A 17,146-nucleotide genomic window follows, 5' to 3' on the forward strand; every position below is an offset into this window, starting at 1 on the left:
TTCGATTGGAGACACCGGCCGGCATCGACGGCCGTTGTGACGCTCCGCGACGCGTGTGTGCGTTCGTTCGTTCGCGTAGAGGTAGAGAAGTTAAAAAGGAGTACAAAGAGGAGAAAGATCCGCCTGCGACGAGAACGAGAGGAAGCCGTGTCGTGCGACAGGTACGGGGAAAATCGTCGAGCTTTCGCCGGCGCGGCGCAGCGACGCGAAACGGGGGTTAACGGTGTGTCGGCGAGGGGGTTGCGCTGCGAACCCTACGGGAAAACCGGGAGTTCCGTGGCATCTCGGCGACGCTCGTGACCGCTCCGATTCGCATCGGACGACGCGTAGTGGCCTTTCCCCGAAGAGCAACGTCGCGGAAGCGACGCTTTTTCTCTTATTGATTCAGCAGCCCTTCGGTTCGCGGCCCGCGACGCGATCGCTCGATAAGCTGCGTATCCGCACGCACGCATCATATTTTCGGCAGTGAGTCACTCGCGCGCGCGAGACTTTAGTCTCTATCGATCAAAAATTACTTTCCACCCGTATGATCCTCGATGAGTTAATCGTTTTCTTAGGAGGGCGTAAATTATTGCTTCTTTCGAGGTCGGTTGCTTGTTGCTCGCACACCACGGACGGCACGGACTGGTGCGTCGGACGGTCAATCTTTCTTGGAGGAACGAATTTCACGCTTAGCCATGTAGATTATTCGGTAATCGTTAAAGATGTTACTGATGGAGCATTAACGTGTCAATGCGCAGAAGTAATGTTTTAATTAAACAAATATATATATATAATATATATGTGTATGTATATATATATATATATATATACACATTCATATATATATATTATATATATTTAATTATTTTCTGTATTAAAGGATTTTGTTTGATTGGAATCTCAATATGTTCGTGAAAAAGATTCGTTCTTAATACGCTCTTTTGCGCCACAAGAGAATTTGCGTGAATATATGTAAACTAGATCAAAAAATAGATTCGTTTAACACATTAATCACTATCATTTTTATTAATCATCATTTTTATTAGTTTCAATGTGATTTTGTTAATCATTCTGAATAATCAACATTACTTTCCAATTTTTATTGAAAATCATTTAATGCAAATAGTGATTAATGCTGCAGTGATTTTTATCACTACAGACAATTTCAGTATCAAACAGTAGGAAATTAAAATTTGTAAGTGAGATTGTGAATATTTATTTCAATCGGAATGTAACATGGAACAGCTTTAACCTACGTATCGAATGTCGTTGAACGTCAGTTTGTTAAGGGTTAAAATCTGTTTGTTATCAAGCCGTCGGATAATGGCACAATAGTGCAACCCGAGTCTCCCTTTGTCACATTGTATTTTGTAGCAACTTGAATTGTATCGTGTGAAAAAAGCTTCTCCTGAAATTCTCAACAAGCTGTATTGCGCAAATACTAAATTATTACGAGCTGCGTTAAAGCTGCAAGCTGTTTCCATATTTCCCACGTAATTATTGCATTTATGCAGTAAATAGCAGTAGATAAATATATTGTAACACACGTTAGATCGTATATTTATATTTGATACTATAACTCTCACTACAAATATAATTCTTAAAACATACGTATGAAGAAAACCTTTCTTTGTAAAAAGAAATATAATTAAAGGAAAAAAATTGATTAAAGGGAAACTGATAAATAGCAAAATTGAAATGATAATTGATGTTATCAAGTTTTTTAAATGTAGCTTATATTTAAGGAAATTCTAGATCGCAGTAAACGAATGCATCGAATGTTTTTTCTATAGAAACAAATATCTATTTATACCGGGGAAATTCTTCAATTATTAATATCATGTTTCATTTCGTGACAACTTTTTTATATTCCATGTTTAAACTTTTTGTGTTCCATATTTACAATATTCGATATTTAATTATAATTAAATATAATATTACGTTATAGCAGAAAATTGTTGGTTTAATTTTGTACATTATTTTGTAATTTATATAAAATCTGTATATATATATATATATATCTAGCCAGCACATATCGCACATTAAATTATAACCTCCCCCCCCCGGTATAAATTTGCGATTGCTAATTTAGCTTGTCACGATTCGTCTTATACAAATAAAGATTCACAATACAGAGTAAACCATTTTCATTAATCAATAAATAAAATGTGATAACAAAAGTTATTCAGAGAGAGACAATCTATCCCGCAAGATATAATTTGTTCAATGCATAAATGAATAAATGATAGATGTAATAATTATTAAAAACAAATCGGGAAAAAAACAGTTATTTCTAGGTACACAATAAGTTAAATTATATTGCTATATTAAATATGAAGCACGTTACTTTGAACTATTATTATAAAAAATACGCGAGTTTAGTTTACTGCAAAATTTATGCCAAAATAAAAAGCATTAATTTTTGTAGGCAATTTGTTAAATTAAATTACTTCTGGGTGACAAATCTTTCTTTGAAATTGATTTTCTATTATTTGCATGCGAAATTTTACAGATTGATTTAAGAATCAAGCTATATTTTTTTAATGTTTAATATTTTTAATTTCATAACAAAAAAAATACGTTACTTTTTATAATTTCACAATTACATAAATTTGTATAAAATTTGTTTTTATTTATTTTTACATTATCTTCTTTATTATTTTTACATTATTATCTTACATAACAGTATATTAACTTTGCAAAGTAATCGATTTAATTGAATTGGTCAACTAAAATTAAAAAATAAACTGCAATTTTTTTTTACGTATCCAAAAAATTTTTTGAAGAATTAAATATTTCCTTATCACAATCAGTTGTCAAAAGAAAATTCGACGCGTGCGCACCTTCAATTTCTGATTTCGCAGATTCAATAGTTAAAAAATCCAATTTCTCAAATGATACGTGAGAAGAATGTACGATATAAGTTGTACTCGATATCCATAAGATACCAGGGCGTAATGCAATGGATGTAACCTGATGCATTTTACCCAATGACTGCTGAAGCTTACATCGCGCAACTTGGGGATGGAAATTTCGGCCACGAGGCTCTACCAGGGTAATCTTATCTGCCGCAACTTCGTGACACCAGTCGGTGACTTAAGCTGAAACGTCAACTATCGACTACGACAGTCGATATCGAGCTACCTCGATCGTCGTTGAAATCTAAAAGCAGCGGATGTGATGCTTGCCTAATATAATTGATAAACCGGTTACTTAACTTCTTCTCAAATTTTATGAGACTACAGTTATCTTTGTGTTTTATTTTTCAAATTTTATTTTATTTCGCGAAACTAATACGCTTATAAGATACATAACAGATTTCTATTTTTCTTTGAATTATTTTATTAGAAGAGCTCTTTTTAATCTAGATAAAAAGACGTTCTAAAATATAAAAGAGCATAAAACATTAAAGAAACACACAAATAAGAATAAAATTATTCAACATTTGGGAAATTTGTCATTTAAATTAACTACTTAAATTGATATAGAGTCGATGAAACGAGATTTGCACGCAATATTAACTTAGCTCGTACATTGTTCCACATAACGAAGTCACATGCTCCAACAATACTCCGAAAATTTAATTTTAACCACAGTGTATGGTTGACTTTTTTCTGCAACTGTGTACCTGGACACGGCGTCTTGCATATTCACGTAACGTTCGCGTCTGGCGACACCGACGCTGCGGCGGAAAGGTGTAACGCAAGACTGGCAATAAGCAAAAAACCTAATTCTAAAGGCGTTAATACTTGCGAGTTCGCGTGTTAATCCGGATGTAGCAGCAATTCGCCTTACATTTTCCGCCATGCGAACATCCTGCCGGGCGTTTTCGGTGAGAGGATAGTTGCGTCTCGGGAGTTCTCGCGGCGAGATGCACGATTATACCTTGTCTCTTCGTTCTGCGAATTTTGAAAAAAAAAAAAGAAAAAGAGAACGAATCGTAGATAGAGACCGAGAGCGAGGCGAAAACAACCTCTTTGTGCGAGCCCGCGGGAAATATGCATGCCCGCATTGATATGCATACGGTGTCAAGTAAATTTGCATCGAGTATCGTGCGAAAATAGAGACCTATCATTTGCCATGATATAACGAGAATAGTAAACGCCGCCAATACTTTGTTACGTACACGCCATTTGCAACTGAATCGGCCAGTGTCAATTCACTTTTGTAGAACTATGAATGATATTCGCGATCGTCATCACTATAGCTAGTTGAATTCATCTTTTACAACGCGCTATCATTATTAAAAGCTTCTACATTTTTTTTAGCGATAGCTGCTTCTCTTTCTTTTTGTAATATTGAAACGTTGCATTGGGTCGAGCGTTTAATCAGCAGAAGCTACGATACTTTTTAAAATATTCCTGTAAAAATTTATTCTTCAAAATTTTTGGTGAATAATTGTGCGTAATTATTAAATAAAATATTTAAGACATTAATCAATTTTAAAGTTACGAAAATTATTCTGATAAAATATATATTCTTTTCGTTGGAATTTGAATTTTTATGTTTTATTTATCGGTTCTTTGGTTTATTTGGTCCACAGAAAGTCAACGAGGCTCGCGTGATCGGTTGTCGCAGCATCGATTCATAGCGTTGTGACGAGTGTCTCGAACCAGTGCATCTCGAATTGCCTGGTGCCAGTAGTCGCGAGTAATTAGTGATTCGGTAGATAGAGAGAGAGTGTGTTTCGTGTGTGCCGCGTAGTGATCGACAGAATTTGCTGGAGCATGCGACAGTAAGGACTTATCGACCCCAGCGACGTGCATGTTTATCGCTGGACAATGGCTGGACTACGCTACGTTTGCTGGCTCTTCGTCATCCTGGGATACCTGTCGGTCGTTCTGGTGCTTGCCCAGAACCCCGTGGAGGAGAAGACCACCTTCGAAGCTGCTTTCCAAGGTGAGCCGTTTTTATTTGCCCTCCTCTTGGATTTATAGACTCCCCGTCACCATTAACTACTATTACGTAAGTGGTATGATATACCGATCTGACTTTTGTTTTACGGTCGGTACTGCTATAAAAAGAAGCTGCAGATCGCCCTTGCGGCCGTGAGATTGATGTGCAACATTCTCAATCCGAAAAAATCCTAACGACCACTTTTAACAATAAGATTCATGTTTATGAATAGAATGAAATTGATGTTTTGTTACTACAATACGTATCTTATAAGTACAAGTCTCGTGTTGTGAAAGTTTATTTTATAATGTAACGGCTGAGTGAATTGTACTTGTACCGCAGTAAAAGAATTTTATGAAACCATTTAATGTGTCTATAAAAATAACTCGTAAATTGTAGCATTTTGTCTGTAAAATTCTATCGATTATTCTCTTACAATTAGTTCATAAATGTCGTTTTAAACTTTCTTTGATCAATCTTATTCCATTTCAAGATAATTATACTACCTGTTATAGTTATATATTTAAACTTATTACATTTTCATGTACGATGACACAATAATAACTCCTATTTCAGAAAGAGGTTTTAAATTATTACTTCTTGGATAGAAACGTATATTTAAAATGAATAAACAGATAATATTTTTTCGAAAAATATTACACAATAAAATCATTAAATTTCCGATATTGAAAATGAGAAGGTATATACATCGCAATATACATAATCGAACATTAAAGAATTAAAGATACACAGGTAATCGAAGAATTTTCATATGCCATTATTAATTAATAATGTGCTTAGAAATTAAATGCATAATAAACATTATTTATTTTATAATGCGATGTTAATAGATTTCAATGGTAAACAATATTTTAGAATTACTTAATATCAATAAAAATAATCCAAAAAGTTTTGCTTTTCTATAGCTATAATTCATAAAATTCTCATTTCTAATACCTAGTTATTTTTTTCATGAATATTAAATAGATACTAAATAGATTCGTTCCGATACAATCTTTTTTTATATTAAGATAATTTAGATGATGATTATATTAAGAAGTAGAAAGATATATCAAATTATTTAAAAATATACTATATTGAATCATTTTTTAACGACTTCTTTGACCAATTTCAATTCAATTATATCCTTGATCTTAATAGAAGTATTAAAAGAGCAATAGTTTCTAGTTATATAATAATCCCTAAAAAATTAAATATTTTAAGAGAAGATAATTAAATTTTGCTAAGGAAAGATAATATAATCTTAAAATAAAAGAAAAAATTTTTTGAAAGTATAATTAATTTTTTTAATTATATACAGTTTGTTTTTTTGAAAATAACTTATAAATCGTTAATATAAAATTATATTATATGACGCAATATTCAATAATTGGATTAATATCGATAAAGATTAAATATTTTTACAAGCAACACAAACATTAAGAAATTAAAAAATTATATTCTTAAATTTAAAAAATAAATTTTACACTTTCTATAAAGATTTTATAACAAATCATAAGTTGACCTTAAATGTATTCTAAGTATTTCAGTAAATCTTGAATAAAGATTTAAATGAAAAGTTTCAATTAAGAGAGACATAAAAGATATAAAAGAAGTTAAGTTCATTTTATAGCGAACAAGAGCTTATGATGTATTTTTTGTAGCCTGGGGCTTATAGGAGTTTGGTGACAATTCGTCGTTTATATGGATCATATATTCAACTTTTTATTATTTTTTTCTTACTTTATCGCTGCATGACGTAGATGTATTCTGTTATATTTTTGAATTATATACACTGTAAAATAGAAAAATTTATATTCGTCATTTTCGATTTTACTTTTTGATTAGCTTAACTTATCGACTTTAAAAGTGCCACTTTAAATAATTGAATTCGTTTTTAAAATACATTTCGTATCGAAAATCCATATCCATTCGATAAAAAGTTAACGACAACGTCTCTCGACAACTGTCGATGTGAAAAGTTTGTCCGCGGAATATAGAAGAACCTTATGGCGCTTTTCTGTTATTTCAAAAAATTTTTTGCAGGTTTATGTCTATTTGCGACGTTAGTTATTCTTAGTGAAGCGAACGAATAATTTTTGAAAAATTACCTCGCGATGACTGAATTCCATCGAGCGACGAGTTGAAATTTGCGCAAGCGAGCAGACGAGAGGCATGAAAAAAGGGTCGAGCCAGCGAAATATTTTGCGTCAGTCAGTGAGATATCTGTCGGTTGCCGGCGCGACTGTATCCAGTTAATTGTAGCCTTCGTATCGATCCTCTCGAGAATGCGAGAGTGCCGTGGGATCGAGCCGCGCGATAATGTTCGCAATTTCCAAGCTGCCGTGTGCAAACACTTCTGACCGCTCAACGACGACTAGCTTTTGCTTTCGCAATGTCCGCACATGTATTTGAATATTCAAAATATTCCGAGAATGTGTGGTAATGCCTTTTGACTATGTGTCAATATGTACGTATCTACTTGTTAGTCTGCCAAATCGTGATAATGCTAATCGCGTTAGCACATGATCAACGGCGTACGTTTAATATGCTTGCATTTTCAATTAGCACAACATGATAACTACTTTGTTGCACGCTGCAAATATTGTCGTTTATTTTATCATAAATTGCAATAAGTAGGACATAAGGAAGATAACGGTTAAACATAATGAATTGCGATTATACATTGTTATATTATATTCAAGATAAGATAATCCATGTGTATACGGACCGTTTAATATAAATCGTCTGAGCTTTTAAGAAGCTGCGACCAGGCATGTGATTAAAAGATTAATTAATTCATTAATGAAAAATAGTAACCGAGATAGAATCGCTTCAGAATGAATACATCAGTCGGGCAACGTCGTGCAATGCAAATTCCGTGATATTGTCGTGATGCGAAACGTGTTGATTCAACAGTAAAAACAATGCCGTTGGACTATGCACGTTAAATTGAATTATATGTGACCTGTTGAAATGAACTGAATTCCAGTAAGGCCGACGTTATTCCGCGCTGAACTATTCGGTGGATTCGTCGTGGTGGTCGCGCAAGTATTTATGCAACATTTACGATCGATTAATGCGCGGAGCCGCACGAGAATCGATACACCAGTCCCGCCAAAAACCATTAGAGCTTTATATTTCCGCCATTTTCTCCAACCGACATTGGTCGGCATGCTGTATTGTCATGAGCTCTCCATCTCAACTGCCAATATTCCAATGGCAATAACGCGAATAATGTCGACCGATTTTTCATCGCAAATGAATGCAGGCGTGTCACTGCTATGGCATGAAACAAGATGACTTTCATTTATTTCTCATAGCAATCAGTAAGCGTATTTCATACTAAATGGAACTGATAATTATGCATGAGCAAGCTTATAATTGACTTTTCAATGCAAGCCTATAGATAGAATGATTTCAAATATAAATATAAAAATATACATATTTTTTATAATCTTGAACGTTGATTTTCAAATATTCAATTTTTGAAATTTTCGATTCTCTCTTTATACTTAGCTACTTCTAAGCATCTAATAAATTCACAAAATTTTATTTTCAAATAAATAATGAATTAGATATAAATCAAGATTTTGTGACTCTCTCTCTTAAGAAAATTTTTTTTAATTACATAATGTAATTTAAAAAAGAAACAAATAAAAAGAGAAACGTATTGCTTATTTTCTACCTTGATATTTATTATTTATTAAAATTGAATTGTTAGAAGTTTTTATTATAAAAAAATAATTAATACCTAATAATTAATACAATTCTTATTTAATTATTGAGATCTTTATTGCAGACTCAAGAATATAAATAAAGATCTCAATCACCGTTTACCGGTTTAATCACCGTTAAACATTTAATATTTCGAAATCGAAACTTCAATTTAATTGAAATTTAAAATTTAAAATAATAAAACTACAATTTAAACAAATCCATTAATAAGTTCTCAAGAAAAATTGTCTATGTTTATTCATGCAAATTTATCATATATTATAGATTATTAAATATTCTAAATTTACATACGGGACGATATTGTATACAATAGCTCTAACAACTTGCATAATACAGAACTAATAGCAGTGTGTATTTACACCACAAAACGTTATAGCCGCGTTTTCATCCATAGTCATTAAACAAAGTCCACATAATAAATGTTATATGGATATTCGTGCATGATTTCCCGCGTGTAGTCGCTATTCTCAGAAAGCTCGCTGCGCTATTCGCTCGCACCTAAAGGGCATCAAAGGCCTACGATATTAATCGCTCGCTACCCATTAGCAAATAGGCCCTGCGCGCAGAGGGAGCGTGTACGCGAGTCATTAACATTAACGTACCCTTTCTGCGTCGTTACTGACGCAATTGTCTACGCGTAAACTGTTTCGTGCGTGCTATTGTTTAACGCATTTCCGCGACATTAAAAGTCATGCCGAACACATTTAAGTGCGCGATAACGCCGATGTCGATTAAAAGCGCGGGTGAGCGTGAGTGCGCGACAAGGAAGCGATAGATAATAAGTGGGCCAATTTTCTCATAACTCGAAGATTGGCCAAAGCGATTCTTGCTCCTGACAACTGACGGCAATTAAAGCTTTAGAGAGAATAATCAAACTTTACGTCGGACGGAAAATTGTACGACCGCGAATAGTAGCTTATTAAAATTTACATAGCGTTCAATGACATTTCTAGGACACAAACGTCGTATGAATATAAGCAATTAAATCTGTCATGTCAATTAATATTAAATAAGTTTATATACATATAGAATATTGTTTTTCAAGTAATATTTCAGTAATATTTCATCCAGTGTTCGCTTAGATAATGAAAAATTATCTAAAGATAAGATAAATTATACGTAAATATATCTTAGATAAAATAAAAACGATTTCATTCTAAATTTATTTAGATGAAAAATGAAATTATAAGTCGGTTCATCTCTAGATAATTTTAAAATAAAATAATATTGAAATTTAATATAGATATTATTACAATATTATAGGACTGTATATGTGATAACACAACCTGTATAAATCAAAGCCTTAACCGATCTAATTGGATCTTAAATGCTATATGATTCTGTGTGAATTTATATACTACTAAAATAATATTGCTTTTATAAGTAAAACAATTTAAAATATAAAAACAAAATATATTCATATTTTCATTTATAATATAAATCTTTCCTTCTTAACAACTAGAGTTTTTATATTCCATCTGACAAACTCTTTGAAAATATATATTTTGTAATCTTAATTATCAATGGTTATCAAATTTTAATAATTTTTATCTATTAAGCGAATATAATATATATTGTGCGGATTTATTCACTTATTAAGTATTTAATAATTCTGTTGCGGAAGTGGATGTAGTAAAATCCTTTAACAACTTTTTATGTTTATCGACTGATAACATATTTATCTATACATACTCGTATAGTGATAAATTGTGGAATATACCACAGCGCATCCAACATATCTTATCTGTTTATGTTTTGAAAATCAGTTTATCTGATTAACAGAGATAATTCTATTACCTCGTTTGAGAATAATTTGCACTGCAAGATTCAGTAATTTTCAATTCAACATCCTCTTTTATATCATCAGGTAAATTGAGTTTACATAATTGCATGATACATCTTCAACTGTTTTTACATTATAAAAAAGATACATATTTTGAATAAAAATCAATTGTCACTTATTAACAAAATAGAAATATGTGCACAACAAATAATTGAAGAACTTGCTACAACAGTGGATTTTGTGAAAATTTGGATTAGTTCACTGTTTCCCCATTATTTTAACTTTTAGAGTCCATTTTCTCCGTTTTTTGTAAATTGTGAATTAATCCATTGTTGCAGTAAACATTTCAATTGTTATTCCAAATAAATTTATGTTCTGTTATACATTTCATGTTTTTCCTTTTCTTGTTATTTCATTAAATGGTATAGTGTAACAATTAAATAGAAAAGAGAGAAGTGGCTAAATGTGTAATTTATTATTTGAAGTATATCATTTGACTAAATTTAAATAATTCACTGAGAGACTGATGATATTGTTCATTAGTATTTTACGGTGTTGTGTGACATTGGACTTTTTATTTTTCCTAATAGCTGTTCATAATTCTCAGTCATTGGTTAATACATTCATGTGCCGCGCATATTGGTTAATCAACAAATTGGCGATATAAACATTGGTTCATATAATATCCAATGAGAATAAAAAATAAACGATAAAATAACGATAAATACTAATAAGATAGGAATAAATAAGAGAAAATATATAATATATGTAGGGGAAAAAACATAAGATTATCAGCGAAAAATAATACTGAACGGATGTCTCGATTTCTACACTGAGAAAAAAATATATTTTAAAAAAATATAAAAATTTCATTAATTTTAGTAAATCATGTGATTGCATACCATTTGTAGGCATTTGTAGGCAAAAGGAGCCATCTCCAAGTATTATACTGTAATATATTAAATCCGCATTAGAGATTCAAATAAATTAACAAGAAGTCGTTTTCTAACTTTAATGTTTTAATTTACTATAATTAAGAGATAAAGTTTTATAATTTAATCATTATGTATTAATTAAATTAAGCAAATTTAATTTTAGTAAATGTATTTACTAAAATTAAGAAAATTTTTTTCTTAGTGTAAATATTTAGACACAATGTATTCTTTTGATAGCTGTCTACTTAATAACAGAACGGTATTTATGGCAGCATATTATTAGAATATATTTATAGAATATACGTTACCGATTATACCTGTCTGCAAGTGTTAGAATATGGCAGCATACGGACGATTATACATGTCATGGCATTTTGCAGGCAATGTAACAATGTCGCTTTGCGTTGCGTCGCGTTGCCTCGAATCAAACCAAGATCCACATTGTACTTAAGGTCATATAGCATAGTTTGCGTAGCTTCGTATATATGGCGCGCAGTAGAATCATAGCCTGCATATATCAGAGCGCATATGTGCCATGCAATCGGTTCATTCGCCTTCGCCTTCGTAAGGGGATGCGAACACTAGTAAACACTAACATGAATTCTGTTTTAGGGAGAGGACCCAATCTAAACTGGTTCATTTTATCCTAATATTCGAGTTCCTCATATTTGGATAAATTAGAAATCACTTTATAGCTTTTATTATTACGTAAACAGGTTAAGGATAGAAAAATATTCTTTATACAATTAATCTCGAGTAGAATTTAATAAAATGTTAATTTTATTTGGATGTCAAAATTAAAAAAAAGTCTGTTAAACATAATATATAATAGAAGAATAAAGCAGTCTACAGGCATAGTAACCTATTATAAAATATGGAATATTCTATTTTATATCTGTATTTGTTCTCCTACGTCATTATCCGTTACTTAATTTTATCGGATTTCGAATTATCTGCAACTGTATTTCCATCTGTTTCCTTTATATGTCAATATGCATATGTGCTGCTTATTTATCCCACATATCGTGTATGCTTTCCGTGTTTCATGTGAAAATGTTCGGGTAATGAGAACTTGAGCATTCCCCGAAAGTCGAGTAATTACCTGGATGCACGTTGTATCCATGTAACTGGATATCAATATCTCGAGTCTAAACTCATTGCTCCTCTGCCAAAAGTGAAGCTAAAGTGCCCTTTAGCTATAATTTCTCGCAAGAGAATATTGCGCAATAGAAAATTATTAAAATGAGAAAGGAAAAAGATAAAAATAGAGATAGAAATTAGGAATCATGTACAAAAAATGCATTCGTTAAAAGATCTCATGTAATCGAGTTATGAAAGTTCAATTATAATATTAATAAATAAATAACGGTAGATATTACAAATGTTTATGGGAATTTTGAAGCTAAACAATCGTGATACATGGATATTTAAACGATCGGTGAAACAATTTTATCGCGTTCTACGGAACATCGCGCGACATCAGTTTTATCACGCGACCGATACAACTCGACAAGTCAAGTGTAACGCGATATATACCTATATTTCCAGGCAGCGTACCGCCATGAAAATAATGCTGGTTTTTCCCATACGGCCAGTTTTTCGTAAAGAGTACACACGACCGAACCGGATATTGGAATTTTCAATGTTCTGGGTCTACGGGAGGGGGTGGGTAACTATGGAAGAACATAGTGCATCAAGGTGCAACGATCTGCGTGATTCATCGCAGAACGCAGCGCGATGCAGGTTCGGCATGTATGCTTTGTTGCACATTAAATAGTGAATCTCGTTTCTTTCAGTATTATTCCTGTTCGCGTTATGTTTTATTAATCGTTAGCAAGATCGTTAGGCAAACGCCTAATTTTACATTTGCCAATTCCGCTTTTTACGGTCGTTTTTTTTGTTGTGGAACGTAATGTAAACAGGTACTATATTTGATTACTATATTTGAGACATCCATGGGATCCTAGCTGTACGTAATTCATCCATTATGTAAATGAGAGATTCTGTATATGTATAAACTCTAGTATAACATCAGCGTACAAGCATACGATAAACACACTTGTTTGCTATTCAATTAGGGCTCCTATCTCAACGTGGTAAACATATAAGTAAGCTATTAAAAAAATTTAAGGTTACTTTCACAGGCTTTGAATATAAGATCGATATATAAAATATTTACTCTACTCGTTTTATAATTTTCTTTAAAGTATATGAGAAGTTTATGCACGATTTAATATTACTAAGAAAATATTTGGCATAGGAGAAGCAAGTCACTCTGTGTAAAACAATCGCTATTGCCTATTGGTATTATTAGATTATATTTATGTTATTAAATTTCATGCGTGGATTAATGGTAACTCTGGTTTGTTAATCATTTTGCAAAAAAGAATATAATATCTGCAGAAATAAAAATTTATATGGTTGTACTCTATGTACTCACATAAAGCACATAACTTTCTATTTACGTATTAAATGGCAAAAACATGTTGGCTGAAAAAAAAATTGAAATATATTCATTAAAATTGAAAATTAGAAATATAACCTGGTTGATTAAAAAGTTTTCATAAATGGAACGATAACATAGAAATATTTTAATTGTACGCGTATCGTTGTGCGGTCGGCTGACTTTATATGATGTCCACTTAGTAAGCACTTTCGTTAAACTAAAATTAAGTGTGAAATATACGCATTAAGTATGCATATGTGCAAATTGAAAAGTCCGCATACAAATTGAATGCGCTTTATTTTAATTTGTGATGCCGGCCTAAAAGATGAGCTCGGTTGAATAAAATTGTTCTAAAATTTTACTGCATTCAATGTAATGCACTTTTTTATTAAATTTTTATTGCTCCCGCTCTATTCCCATCCAATCGCGTTTTATGTTAAAACATTTCGCAATATGTCGCTATTTTGACTGTTTCACGAAAACATCGAGAAATATATCATTATTATGAATATGTAATATTGACGTAAAACTAAATCTTGCTATTCATCTTCAGTACTTTTTACAATTGCATATTACGATTTAGTAGTTACTTTTAAATATTATCGCGTACGCGTGAATATGATACACACACCATCATGATTGTTATTTTTTAATAAATTAAATTATTAGTTTTAAAAACATTAAAGTGAATTGCTATAATTGTTTTGTTATTCTTATTTATTATAATTATCTACCATACTCTATTCTTTTGTACGTATAATTTATTTAGAATTATTAAGAATTATTTAGAATTATTATTTTATAAGTAACAGTAAATAACCCATTAAAAATCAGATCTTTTTAACAAAATAATAACTTATAGAAGATCTTGCTTCCTAAAAGTTTTAGGGATTGCTGAATTCAATTTTGGTTACAGAATTTTAAAATTAAAATTTCAAAAAAATAATCTGATTATCGTGAAACTCAATTTTAGGAGGTTCTTGGTATATTCCTGAGTTTGAATCTTGTCTGAAAATTTCGAATTACAAAAGGATAGTAACCTCCTTGATGAAGGAGTATCTAATTTAACAGGACTTATAATCAGAATTTGAAAGTCAGTTTAGAAATCAGTGCTAATTGTTTGCATATCACTGATGAGCTTCAAATAAAGCGAAACACTGCAGGAAATTTGATGTTACTTCGAAATTGAAAACTTCCTAAAATCAAATTGTGACAATCAAAAATTCTGTCTACCATTATTGAATCATTTGAATTTTTTATTTTTGACCTCAGATTCGAATAAAGCATTATCAAATTACCTCGTAGCCAAGTTTCATAAGAATTGAGTGAGCAGTTTATAATATAAAAGGGGGTGACCCCAAACGGAGTCGCCAGTTCAAAGGGCTAAAAAAAGATATTTCACAATTATCGTATTCAATATTTTATTTCGAAGATTAATTCAAATAAAAAAATTTTGATTGCTAACGCCGAAGCCACAAGATTTTCAATTATGAGGCGATTTAAACTGATCAATGCTATCGTAGTTATTGATTCGTACAGCTCAGATAACATCTAACAGTTTTACAGTTTAATTAATTTTTTCTTCTAATTCCTTATATAAAGATATCACATACATTATTCAATCTGCTAAAATATGTTCTTAGTGGATTTGTGAAACGTTATATTTATTTATAATTCCATTAATTTGAGTTTTTAACTACTGAAATTTGTTGTATGTATGGCATAATTCTTACGGATCCATTACTTCAAATTAAAATACAAAATTCCGAAATTCGTGTATTTTATGGTGAAATAATTTAACACGTACTGATACGATGCGCAGCAGCGGAATTGGTAATACGACACAGTAACATATCCTTTATTGATTTGTAAAATACGAATATTTTCACTAGACAATATTTAAAATAATTAATTTTAAAAAATAGATACATAATACTAGTAAAGAAATAATTCACAAATGTCGGAATAAAATAATTAATTTACAATTCTCCATATCTTGTTCAGTTTTTATGATAAATAAACTGATTTTTATTGCTAAATAGATCGAACGAAATATCTGTTTTTCGTTAAATAGTTGTTACTTACAAGTAAACCTACAGAAGTGTCACTCACCGATTTTAATGAAACTTTCGATTTATAGAACTATGAAAAATATTTGACGTATTTTTTTTTATCTCGGCAAAGGTTCGTTCTGAAGGGTGAAAACTACCCATTAAATATAAGGGGTAGATTTATATATTTTAATATATTAGGTGAAATAAGCTATATTGAGTCGGCCATTTCGAATTTTCATACTTTTGACATAAGATTTAATTTCAGCAACTCCAAAAACTCCTTAACCTATTTTACTTTTTAAAATTTTCAACTTATTTCACCTAATATATTAAATCTACTCCTTACCTTTAAAGGGTTTCGCCCTTCAGAGCGAATCTTTGCCGATAAAAAAAATACGTGTCAAATATTTTTCATAGTTCTACAAATATACAAAGGTTCATTAAAATCAGTGACACTTCCGTAGGTTTACTTGTTAAATAAGTTCATGAATCGTGTATATTTTTAATATCATATAATATGCATATGGTGTACATTTTTTCTATCTTATTTTTTCGATGAATATTGCATTGTAACGTATTGTGTAGTGATTCGGTATATTTATAAAAAGGACTGCCAGCATGCATTGCAACTCTGAAATTGATTAATTTATTGCTAGTTGTAAAACGTTTACAGTAAATTTCAACGTTGCAACGACTGTTACATGACATAAAACGTCAGCACTGAAATTTTTAATCGTATTGGGCGGTTGCACTGAACGAATGTTAATTACTGAATTGTTTTACATATGACTTGCTAAGTAAATGTAGTTTAACAATTGTTCGTATATTTATGAATATATTAAATATGAATAAAATGAGAAAAAGAGAGAAACAATTACATAAAAACATTGCTAAAATATTAGATTTTGCCGTAAACGTCATTGCACTAAATAAGTTAAATTTATTATTATCTTCAATACTTCAATTATGCTGTATATTATGTTTATATACTCACCACTATTATTAAAAAAAAATTCTTACGTCATATACAAATTTTAATCCTTTGTTTTACAGCATAATGAACAATTAATTATCACGCTGTTATCTTAAGTCTCGTACGCCTTTCACGATTTAACTCTATGTATTTTTTGTAAATTTGTTGTTGCGACATTAGATTAAATAACAAAATAAAATCGCAATGGAGGAAACAGTTTTATGCTGCAGTTAGCTTGATGGCATTTAGTTGCCTGTGTGTTTCAATATAATATCTTTTTCTCATTGTGAATTTCATGCAACTTCTCTTTACGCCTCGGTATTATTGTTGATATGTCGA

The 17,146-nt window shown here is 31.2% G+C and overlaps 2 protein-coding genes across 2 annotated transcripts in view; both read left to right on the forward strand.

The window, feature by feature from the left end:
* The window catches only part of LOC108731780 (uncharacterized), a 12,112-nt gene extending 7,455 nt beyond the window's left edge, over nt 1–4,657 (forward strand). Inside the window, exons 2-3 of the mRNA XM_018462283.1 lie at nt 12–161; nt 4,526–4,657. Of these exons, the coding sequence (XP_018317785.1) occupies nt 12–161; nt 4,526–4,573 (198 nt within the window). The 3' untranslated portion in view covers nt 4,574–4,657. The remainder of the gene's footprint in view (nt 1–11; nt 162–4,525) is intronic.
* The window catches only part of LOC108731828 (EGF like, fibronectin type III and laminin G domains protein pikachurin), a 135,072-nt gene continuing 122,581 nt past the window's right edge, over nt 4,656–17,146 (forward strand). The window contains exon 1 of the mRNA XM_018462348.1: nt 4,656–4,881. Within this exon, the coding sequence (XP_018317850.1) occupies nt 4,764–4,881 (118 nt within the window). The 5' untranslated portion in view covers nt 4,656–4,763. The remainder of the gene's footprint in view (nt 4,882–17,146) is intronic.

This window comes from Mycetomoellerius zeteki, unplaced genomic scaffold, assembly GCF_001594055.1.
Source record: "Mycetomoellerius zeteki isolate Tzet28-1 unplaced genomic scaffold, Tzet1.0 scaffold138, whole genome shotgun sequence".
Classification (NCBI taxonomy): Eukaryota; Metazoa; Arthropoda; class Insecta; order Hymenoptera; family Formicidae; genus Mycetomoellerius; species Mycetomoellerius zeteki.